Source organism: Pteropus vampyrus, unplaced genomic scaffold (assembly GCF_000151845.1).
Source record: "Pteropus vampyrus isolate Shadow unplaced genomic scaffold, Pvam_2.0 Scaffold155, whole genome shotgun sequence".
Lineage (NCBI taxonomy): Eukaryota > Metazoa > Chordata > Mammalia > Chiroptera > Pteropodidae > Pteropus > Pteropus vampyrus.
This window is the reverse complement of record NW_011888936.1, coordinates 1,612,388-1,624,353: the sequence shown is the minus strand read 5'-3', so window position 1 is coordinate 1,624,353 and position 11,966 is coordinate 1,612,388. Positions and strand designations below refer to the sequence as shown.

Genomic DNA, 11,966 nt, shown 5'->3' with positions numbered 1-11,966 from the left:
AGTCTATAAATGAAGGACCAGAACTAATTCCTGGTGAGAGAGACCAGAAAGTGGTTAGTTGAGGGTTGGGAGTAGGCAGTGAATTTACTGGGGTGGGAGGGTGGGCTGGGGAACACGAGGCAACTTTCTGGGTGATGGAAATGTTCTGTATCTTGATTTGGGTAGCAGTTACATGAGATACACAATTGCTACACCCTTTGAACTGTACTCTTAAAATAAGTGTATCTTATTATATATAAATAATACCTCAAAAATATAAATAAACCTTGATAACTGCTTTTATGCCAATGATTCCCTTTCTTTATTTCCAGTCCTCTCTAATCACTTCCAGTTCTAGATCCGATACCACTAGGACAACTCCACTTGGCTCTTTTACCTTTATACCAAACTCTTCCACCTACTCCTCTCAATTACATTATTCAGTTCAAAGGCATGGCCCTTCCTTCTTCCTCCATCTTATCTTTTAGATTCTAGTTATTACTAGAACAATCAATTATTTCTTTAAAATATAAATCATATGCCTTTCCCCTTCAAGACAAAATGTAGGAAAGAGCACTTTTAACATGGAGTGGAAAATTACATCTAATCGGGAACCATTACCATCACTCTTTATTAGTTCTATGATGCCAGCTAAGACACTTAACTTTCACAAGTCTTATTTTTCTCATATGAAAAATGAGATAGTACGATCATTACTATATTAAGGAACACTGTGAGATATGTAAAAAGAATACATGGATAATTGCAATGCTCTACATTTTTAATACAGTACCTAGGGTTACTGTTACTGATACTTCTTCAAAAGCCACCACTGGCGCCCTGGCTCAAGCCCAGAGGTACTTGTGTCTGAACCCTTTCGACAACTTCCAATATATTCTTCTTGATTTTTTTGGGCACATGACCAACCTGTTACTCATTTTTATGACTAATAATTTACCATGCAATCCCTTTGCAAACACTAGTATAATCTTGATCTTTTAAAGATATATATGGCAAAATTTAAGAAACCCCACATTTGTTTCAAAGTAGCTGTCAACCTGGAAACTTGGGTAAAAATATAAGCGTAAAAAGCCAAAGCTATAAATACATTTTAAATTACAGTGTTGATTTTAGTATGTAAAGAGATTACGTGCTTTCAAATCAATAACGGTTTTGTTTGTTTTCTTGAATAATTTCTAATTTTGCTGGATAGTCTCACATTGTTAACCTTTACTGGTCTTCTGACTTTTTTTTGGATAATAAGCCTCATAAAAAAGCTGTAGTGAAAATTAATATTTTTACCTCACAATCTAATCTATCCAATACAAAATGACAGGAAGATATTTTAAGCTCTTGATTTAAAAAGTCATTTATTTTTTCTAATCAATTTTCTTCTTTGCAGTTTCCTATCATATATTAAAGTTTCACTAAATGTGCAATTTAAAGTAAGTTTTGTATTTGCATTAGTAAATGGAAACTATTATCAATTTCACATTTTCTTTCATTTGTAATAGTGCTTACATATACAAAACAAAACAGAGAATGGTTGCAGAAGTGAAGAACAAAACACTTTTTTGTTAAAATGTCATGAAATTTTAGCTAAAAGATTTTTTCAATCATCTGCATCATAGCTTCAATTTTATGTTTTATTTGTGTTTTGTCACTATTGTAGCCCACAGCTACATAATTTCAGAAATTGTGGGGGAAGGACACAATAGCTGATGTTATTTTTTGTTGTTTTTGTGCACTGTAAGAGATTAATCAATGTTAATTTAAGTTTAGAGACTACATATAACTATATTTCAAAGACTCTGCTTATTTAGCTGGAATTGGCTTCCTGTCTAGCTCTGTATTTTAGAAATACAAAAACACTTGGTGAAATGAAACATTTCTTAGATTATAACCCTGGAGAAAAAGATTTGCACTCTGAAACTCAAATACCAAGACACAGTAAATGTACTAGTTATATTACTGACTTGAAAAAAAAAAAAACATCATTAAGTGAATCTAGGGAAAAGAATTTATGATATCCATCTAGAAATTTTATGAGAACATGAATAAAATCTAAAACTTAGGAAATTAGATTTTAAAAGTAGATAAATTAGTTAACTTCAATTGCTTCTACAAAAAAACAAAACAAAACAAAAAAACAAAAACAGCCTTTCTTTTCCAAAACAGTATATTAGTCATAACTCTCCTGAAGCTCCCCACCACCATGAGAGGAATACATCTCCCTACCCCACTGATACTGGGTTTGGTCACATGACTTGCTTCGACCAATGAGATATTGGCAGAAGATTGATACAAGCAAAGATTTAAAATGTGTTTGTACAAACTGGGCTTACCTTTTTGTGCTCCAGCCATTGTCATGAGAAATACTTGCCCTGGGTTGTCTGTTGGGTTTAGAAAATGAGAGACGTGAACAGTACTGCCCAACAACCTGCAGACCTGCCTCAGCTGATGCATGGAAGAGAAGTAAATGTTTTATGATGATCTGCCACTGATTTTTGAAAGGGCTGTCTATACAGCATTAAAGTGGCAATAGATGACTGATTTAAAAAAAACCTTGGTATTGGATTTTGGGGAGGTACCATATACACCTATATTTAAATATGAAGTTAAACTTTAAACTTTGTGGCAGATATTATTGCTTAACTGACTCAGTTCTTGTCTATATTTTTCTTTTCCTTAGCCATTTCCAATAATTGGGACCATATAAACCAATTCTGGCCAATAAGATCTGAGCAGATGTCAGAGTGCAGCTCCTGGGAAAGCTTTCTAAAAGTGACACAGTTGACTGGTATGTTCCTCTGGTTAGTTAGTGTGTTCTCCTTCTATCCTTTTCCTTCTGACTTGAATAAGGGCAGGATACTTGAAGATGCAGCAGCAAACTTCAAAAACTATTGGAAAGAAAGCCACAAGTGAAGCACAACAAAACAAAAAGAGAAAGAACACCTTAGGAACATTCTGAGCACCTCCGCCAGCCTGCCTTGTCAATGCTAGACTTCGTTATACTAGAAAAATTATTATATGTTTGAGCTCTCTAGTAAGATTTATTGTTACATGCAGCTAAAAGTAACTTCAAACCAATATTTAGAATGACAGGCAGATGGGTAGAAAGGTAGGTAGGTAAATAGGTAGATAGAATTGATTTTATTCAAATGATTTAAAAAGATACATATTTCTATCCAGAAATATTATTCGATTTAGTCTAATATTTAAAATTGCATTGATAAAATGATCATTTAGCCAAGAAGATATAATTACTTTAAAATTAAGTTAAAGGTTCACTTTTTATATATTAGATATGCTTTCCCATAAGTAGAGATAAAATAACACTAATGATATATCAGATAATTTTAAAACTAAAATGTGGCAGAATTTTATTTTATAATTTAAAGTTTAGAATTTTCTCCCATACTAATAATTTTGCAGATTAATCAGAAATATTCTCAAAATTTACTGGCATTTTTACTATACTAACTGCACATAATTTGGGATTTAATTTTTAGGATAAGCCACAATGAATGAATGATGCATTAGATTTCAACTGGGTGGTGACCCTCAGCTATGTGATTGTGAAAGCAGATGGCAAAATATCATGATAAAACGTCAATCTGATAAGATTCACGCTATCCAAGCTATTTTTTTCTATCTAAATCAGATTTTACTGATAGCAGCAGGTTCTCCAAGAAAATGTATTCTTCAATTTTGTACTTCCACTTGATGCATGTAAGTAAATGTATTCAGTGAGAATCAGGTGTACGGTAAAGTGCTCTAAAATGAAGGAAAATCGGCACAATGGCTATAACTCAAAGAGTAATAAAAAGAGTGTCTAGAGCATCTGACTGAAAATAAGAGCTTATATCCTTGTGAACTGAGTTAATTTCAACTATATTACACTATGGTTTTTTTTTTTTTTTATCATGTGTACTCTCTCTGATTATATTAACAAATGAAATAGTGATGAATACTTCTGGGAACTTGTAGCAAAACATTAATATTTCAACATTATCACGTAGTATCTATGTCAACACACATCAAAAATGTATGAGAAATGACTACCTACACTCACTAGTTAACACTCATTAAGAATAAATATATGAGAAATATAAATTGTGTACATAAGTTTGCGAGGTGATTATAGGTAGAACATATAGCAAGAAAAAGATCTCGCATGGAGAAGAATATCAGGCAATTGAAACCAAATATCTCTAACCAGTTTGAAGTGTATTGTATGACCACAAGAAATATCATTATATTCAAAGTTATCTAAGAAATTACTAGTACTTAAAAAATTTGTAAACATAATCTCAAATTATTGGCCAAACTTTTTTTAATCTGAAAAGGGACAAAAACTCTCCACCAAGGCAGATAGAAGGGACTGTGTGTGGGTATACAGTCTCCATCTTGCTATTGACTACCCAGAGATAGTCAGTGATTACTGTTTTTAATTTTATTTTAGTCTTGGAAGACTTTGGGGCTGAGGAAGGCTAAGCATACACTTTAGGCTTTATTTGTATTCATTTGCAGTATTAGTAGCTTTTTCTGACTTCCTTCAAAAGAAGAGCAACCTAAAAGTATTTATATTCCCTGGCAAGAGAGTGAAGCCTCTTAAATTTACCCATATCAGCCATGACAGTCATTATAAGAGAGCTAGACTTCCATCTAAAGGTCTGAATCAAGGGTGTTTCTCTGCTTAAGACATGAAGTGGATATCTGAAGGTGTCTCGAACATGTTAGGGTTAATAAAGAAAGATATAGCTTATTTTAATGAAACAGGAATCTGGGAAGGATCTAGGAGCAAAAGCTGAAATCATGACATACTGAGCTCTCTGGTGTCTTCTCTGGGCAAAATCAACTCCGTTTGGTTTATTCTAGTCAGCAGATAGGGGAAGAGACATGACCCAAATACTCTCAGACATTTCAGTTAGGGGTACAAAATACTATGACAGAGTATCATTTCAACTATTCGACAAACTTTTCCTATTAAAAACTGACAGCAATTCTAAAAGGTATGCTCATTTTTTTGGCTTTGGGAATGTTAACACATACGTTTATACTGATATGTGCTTTTTATTTCCTCACATTTCAATATAAACCTGCAGTTTGCTATGTAACTGTAAAACAGCGGCACCTGTATTCGGTTAAGTGTTTCTGTGTATGTGCATAGTTTTCTGGGATGAACTGCATCTATCTGTAAACAGGCATCTGTTTAATCAAGCCCTTCAGTATAAATTATATAAGATTTTATAACTTCCCTGCTGGTATAAATATTTTGTATTTGAAAAAGTTATCTGGAGTATCACATAGAAGACTTGCTTAACCTTTTAAAGTTGCATCATTATCATTCAATTTTGGGAAGGATTAAAGGTTAAGCTTACATAAAATATTAAACTTCATACTGGCCAACACCAGGATGTATTCTATAAATGTCATTATTTTGAATTAAGAATTAATGTTTAACACTCCCACATTATGTTTAAAGTGCTTGATATAATTTATAAAAAATAATATCTGCAGTGTTTCTTTAAATTTAAAATAGGCTTATATTTAAAATGCCAACTCGGTTGGGTTTAATCTGTTGTGATTTATAGAAGTGAAATACCTCTTAAAATTTTTTTTCTAAGAAGGCATTTGAAAGAATTATTTCCTCTTAAATCAGATTATATTTAAAGTAACAACGAGATTAAAAATAAAAATTTCTGAAATTATTTTATGAAAGTTGTATTCTTACTTTTCAGAATCAAAAAGCTTTGCTTGTTTTCGATAGTTATGGTTTGGAGATTTTAAAGCCACAGCATAAAAAAAGGAACAACCTTCATAAAGGAATAGGAGTTTATAGAGTGACAAACTTGGATTTGAATATGAGCTCTGTCAATTACCAGCTCTGGGGACAGAGTAAACCTGAGCCACCATTCCTTTATCTTTTAGATAAAAACAGGATCACAGGGTTAATTAAATGAAAACGATATGAGTTTTCATAGATCTGCCCAAAAGTAGGCTCTGAGTAACAGTTCTTTTGGTTCCTCTTTCTTCATCTCCAGTAGTGTTCTCTACTGTAACTTAGAAGACATTAACACAATTATACATGAGGAAACAGAGAAACAGGATGGGTGGCCGAGTTTAGAACAAGAAAAATAAAGGAAAAAAGCAACACCCACTCCCTACAAGATTTCTGACCTTCTTTGATCATTAAATGCAATTTTCTAAAATAAGAACCATGATATCTAAACTAGCAACAAAGTTTGAAGGAAACAATGGCATATTTTAACTTGCAACCATACCTGTTTTTTCAAAGCATTTAAAGTGAGAGTTTACGAAAGATAATACTCTTTATTTCCAGAAATTCATAGTTTTTCTCTAAGAGAGCCACTGCACATAAGTCATATACAGTTGACCCTTGAATAACGCAAGGATTAGAGGCACTGACCCCTGTGCACTTGAAAATCCGTGTATAAATTCTGACTCCCCAAAAACTTAACTACTAATAGCCTACTGCTGACCAGAAGCCTTACCGATAGTATAAAGTCAATTATCATGTTTTGTATGCTATAAGTATTATAAACTGTATTCCTACAATAAAGTAAGCTGGAAAAAAAGAAACTATTAATAAGAAAATCATAAAGAGAAAATACATGTATAGTATTTCTTGAAAAAACTCTACATATAAGTGAACCTGAGTAGTTCAAATCCACGTTGTTTAAGGGTCAACTGTAATAAAAACAGGCGGAGGTTAAATGTAATTGACAATGAACCATTTAAAGATGTCCCTTTAATAGGTGCAAATATCAGCGATGGTAGTCAAAGCAAAAAGTGACTCTACTACTTTATGTTGCTTTTGTTCCCCTCTGAGAGCTATAATCGAAATCAGACAGTAGACTACTCAGTATGGTATGAGTTAAACAGTAACATGCTCTCACCAATTCTGAAAGGACGCTGAGAAACACAGGTATATCTCCTAACATCTTCTTCTGCATTCCCCGCCCTCCATTCTAACCGTTACCACTTCACTCTTACTGAAAGTATTACATATAGATCCTTATTATTATTTTTTTTTTAGTTTAAGGTTTGTTCCTGGTTAAATAGAAATTTCTCTAAGGAGGGCCCTCTTTCAGATACTATGATTCATTTACACTTTAACTTGAAGGAAGTGATTATTCTATTCACACTAACAAATGAGGATTATGAATGTTTGGAATCAGAGAAAAAAAGGGGGGTATAGAAATTAGAGGCTCTAGATGACAAAGCCAGACCTTACCTATTTAAAAATATCATTGTTTTGCCTAGGGTTAGAGTTAATGATAATAATTTGCCCTAATCATATGCCTGCACCTCTCTTTTTCTAAACACTTATTTCATAATTATGTTTGTCAAGTTGTTATGGGTAATGACCCTATTTTACCATTGGGGGTAAAAAAACACAATGGACCAAAAGAAAACAGATGTTCTATGAATTGCTGGAAGTTGGCTTTGTCAGAATGACTGAATACATGGTTTCTGACTTAGACAGTATCACTACAACTGAATTAAGGAAAAGGTAGAGCCTGTCTGTGGGCCTCTCTGTGTGGCCAGTTCTAATTTGTCTGAATTTGCTGATGCTGAGCTGATAAATGGGATTCAAGTGAATCAATGAATATGGTTGAAATGATCAGCCAAACACAGTTCAGTAGCCACACTATATAAATCGAGATGACCTCAGGTTGCTGCTCTAGCCACCAAGCAATGTTCTTTTTTATTTAAAGACAGGAATATGTGTGTATTTGTTGTGGGAGGGGATGCAATTTTGACAACTTCTGCATTTCAAATCAAAGGGAACGTGTCTTAAACTGAAGATTTAATAAAAGTCCATTTTAAAAACCAGCACAACATCAGACATTTAGGAAAAATATTTATTAGCATATTAAGTTTTAAGCTACATAAATATGTCAATAAAGTAAATACCAAATTAAAAATTTAAACTATAATGATTATTGCCTGAGGCAAGACTATGAACCTGAATGAGAAAGGATCTGCAGTTGGAGATATTTACCCTATGGGCAAGTGCCTTGTTTTAAGAGCTGGCCTGGGACAAGGCACTTTCCTTCCTCTCTAGCGTCAGTCTTCCTTAATATCCTCCTTTCCCATCTTCCGCCTTCTCTTCTTTGACACTCTACTGGTGGCCAATGACGTAAGAGGCCAGCCTTCAACACCTTCCTAAACCATGGCTTCTTTTGTCTTTAATTGAAAAGACAGAAGTGAACTGGTGGCCCAGGTCTTTTAAAATGTGCTACTTCTACTGTACATATTAAGCCTTCGATTTCGTCACCTCTCTACCTGCAAACATTCTTCTCAAGCTCTTAGGGAAGTTCTGCAAAGGCAGGAGCTAGATCCACAGATGTCTTTTGAAATCCTCTCATCTTGACCATGCCAAGCTAATGTTTTATCCTTTTACTATTTAATGCATTATTTTACTGATCACAGTATACTAGAATGTTTTTTTAAGTTTGCTTGACAGCTTGTGAATTAATAGATGACATCAAGATCCAAAGGCATAGAGAAGAAGAGAAATTAATAATGAAACAAAGATATGCATTAAATTAAAGAATAGGAGAAGAGCAGAAAGACATGTTTACAATTGCATACACTGAAAGTTAACTTTGGGTAAACCTAGGCACAGTTTTTATTTTTTAATTCTCTAACAAGGATTATACATTTATTTGTCCAAGCATAAAATTTTCTCAATATATTATTGTAAATTTTGAAATATACCTATAATTGAGTCTCTTAATTATAAAAAATGAAGTCTCTTAATTATAGGTATATTCTTTAAATATAAACATTCTTTTTGCTTTATCTAACAGTATCTTTGCACTTCACAGTGTTTACACACGCATACTCTGTCTTGAATGATGGTTAATTAACTATTCATGGGTCCTGGCATTCTAGGGCTTCCCAGGTGACAGCTCAGTATTCCTTACTAATCGTTTAATGAAAACACTTACATGAATAATGAATCTGGCATTTCCCTAGGCACCCATACAACTTTTGCAATAGTAATAAAGGCAGGCATATGCACAGTTATAGAAAATATTGTGGCTTGAAAATGTTTTCACAGAGTAAATCACAGAGGTTATGCTGAAAATGAAGCTTCGGTTTCTGAGGCTGTTATTAAAAGTTTCACATTAATATATACTATTATAAACACAAAATAGTAAAAGCACAAAACATGGTTACATTTAAGAAGTTAATACCATTACTTGCTATATAAGCCCCAAATGGAGTGAGCAGAATTTAGATTTTAGTAATCACAGTTCCAAACTTGAAAGTTTGAATTAAGAAACACACATATCTATAAACACATATACATACAAACACTATGTATATGACGTAGGAAAACAATGTGATTAAAATGTCTATGAAACTTATTATTCATCTCAGAATTGAAACTTATCATTATTTAGTCTAATTTTACAGAGGAGAACATGGAGTCCTTGACCTTAAGCTTTAGCTCACAGAAATCCATGATCACTGTGGTGATCACTGAACCAGCCATGAGGTGACTTAGCATGTAACCACTTTAAATACAATTTCAGCACCCTCTTTGATTCAATCTCTATCTTGGTTCAAGTTAACATTTGCTTTGGATAAACTAAGTTACTAGCTATTTGAACAAATTTAAAATAATGTTTTTGTAAATTGTTCAAGTGCAAGATTTTATTGGAAATAGACATTACAGGCACTCTTAGAGAAAACTCAGCTTTTGGAGTTAGAAGTCCAAAACTTTGTCTTGTTCTCATTTATTATCTGACTTGGGACAAGCCATTTAACTTCTTTGATCCTCAGTGTCTTCATCTGGACCACTAGAGTAATGATATTTGTGACATTTGTATTTGCTAGTGGTCATATATTTCTACTCTACACTACTCTCCTATCATTAATTATAATACTACTTCCACCACTAAGTAAAGCCTTCTATGTGCTCACACTTTGGGATTTGGTTTTTATGCCCTGTAACTACTCCACACTCCCACAAGAGTCCTGTAAGCTAAGTAGTCTGGTTTTCTTACTACAGATGAAGCAACATCTCAGTGGTTAAATAACTTGCTAAAATCACACAGCTTTCAAGAGGTTGAATGTAAATTTGAATCCAGGTCAGACTCCAAATTTTATTTGAGATCCACTATATTCTGATGCCCTCTAATATATCATATATATTTGTGTGTATACATATATACATGTAATGTAAATATATAATACACATTACACAGAGATATATTACTTGTATTATACACACACATATACTTTAAATTCTAAAATGTTATCCTATTTTTTTTTTCAAGCTTAATGCATGGAACAGAGTCTGTACTTAGTCAATATTTGGGAAAAGGAATTAATATATGGAAAGTAAGATAATTTTGAGTAAACTGTTAATTAATGTGTGTGTCAGCAGTAACGGTGGCTATTTAAATCCTTCTCTTCTCCAAAATCATATTAAAAATTATTCTAGAGAAAAAATATAGATGGTGAGACATAGGTTCAATTTTAAATACAGAATTGACGATGATACAGAAAACAGCTATTTTCAATAAATAAGGGCTAAGATCTAACCCTATGGTCCAGATAAAAGGAAAGAGAAAAGATCCTTTTAAAAATTACATATGATTCTGATTTTTCAAGGAGGTAACGTATTATCTTCTATATTTAAAATTTCAAAAAGGCTATTTTGTACTTTCCTATTAAAACAAGATAATAATACTTGCTATATTTTATTTCTTTTGACTGTTATATATGAATAATAATGATGATGATAAATGGATAGTGACATTCAAAAAGAATAATTTTTTTTTTTTTCAGAGTTAAGGAGAAGGGGTAGAGGGTAGTCGAAAAAGATGCATAGAAGTCTTATTTCTAATCAAAACATAAATGTTCAACTATGTAAAACACTTTAGGCTTTCCCCTAATCTCCTCCCAAGAACAGAAGGCTGAATAAAAGATGCTGGCACGTGTGCCAGTTCAGGGCTAGAATGACATGTCTGGGGAAGAGGAGATGCTGCTGTTTCCATTATCCATTGAATACCTTGGCAATTCTTATTTCATCCTGAGAATGTGATACTTACTCTTGTACTGCTCTGGCTATGGAAAGGGCCGTAGATCCAGTTTCATTAACGCTATCTAAGGTCACATTTGGCAGGTCATCATCATCACTGTCACTTTTACTTTGTCTGGGAGATAGGCCTCGGGGGTCCATTTGTGCTGGGAAAAAAAGGCATATATATGAATTAAAATTAGTGTGCAGAAAGTTAACCTTGTCCTGGACCAACATCAAGCATGGAAGGTCTCTTCTGTGTGTCACACACACAAAGCATTCTCTAGAAATCCCAGGAATTAGTGAAAGCGATGTATTTTGTGTACTGAGCATTTGCTGACTCTTTTCTCTTATTCATCTCATTTGCAAAACCTCCATCAGCTCTTAATAGTTTCAGGGTACGATTATAGAATAGAAACTATAAAATCCACAACATTACCAGCTCCTGAGCGGTCGGAAGCTGATTAGATAGCTCACGAGTTAATGCTGGACTCTCTGGCTTCTCCTTGGTCCTGCTACCAGAGTCCCAGACACTCACTGCTTTTGCTTACAGCCCTCATAGAAAGCTTAAAGAATAAGGTTCACAAACTCAAAGTTCTAGGTATTTTTCATACTTCAGTGAGTGATCATCTTGCAGTTCATTACTGCTGAAAGTGGAGATCTAAGAGTAGAAAAATGACAGAAGTAATAGCATTTTAATTAGTGTTTATATGTGCTGAAAGTACTCTTCGTCTCCATTTTGAATTCATTTTTCAAAAAAGCATTTTCGGATATGCTTCTCCTCCCACTGTGAACCTGCCAAAGCAAGAAACAGCCTGATGATTTGACCTGTTGACCAGGATCATCAGATCCTTTCAAACCGAGGATTATAGTCAACACTTCGTATGTTAACAAATATCTTTAAAAATTAAGATTTCAT

General features: G+C 33.5%; 1 protein-coding gene across 4 annotated transcripts in view; it reads right to left on the bottom strand.

Annotated features, from left to right (window-relative positions):
* KLF12 (Kruppel like factor 12) overlaps positions 1–11,966 on the bottom strand; it is a 237,584-nt gene that overhangs the window by 96,869 nt on the left and 128,749 nt on the right. For 3 of the 4 annotated variants that reach the window (XM_011369778.2, XM_023536386.1, XM_023536387.1), the window contains 2 exons: positions 11,079–11,214; positions 2,325–2,372 (listed from right to left, as the gene is read on the bottom strand). In XM_011369778.2, coding sequence (XP_011368080.1) covers positions 2,325–2,372; positions 11,079–11,214 — 184 coding nt within the window. The remainder of the gene's footprint in view (positions 1–2,324; positions 2,373–11,078; positions 11,215–11,966) is intronic. The other variant, XM_011369779.2, reaches the window with a different exon arrangement.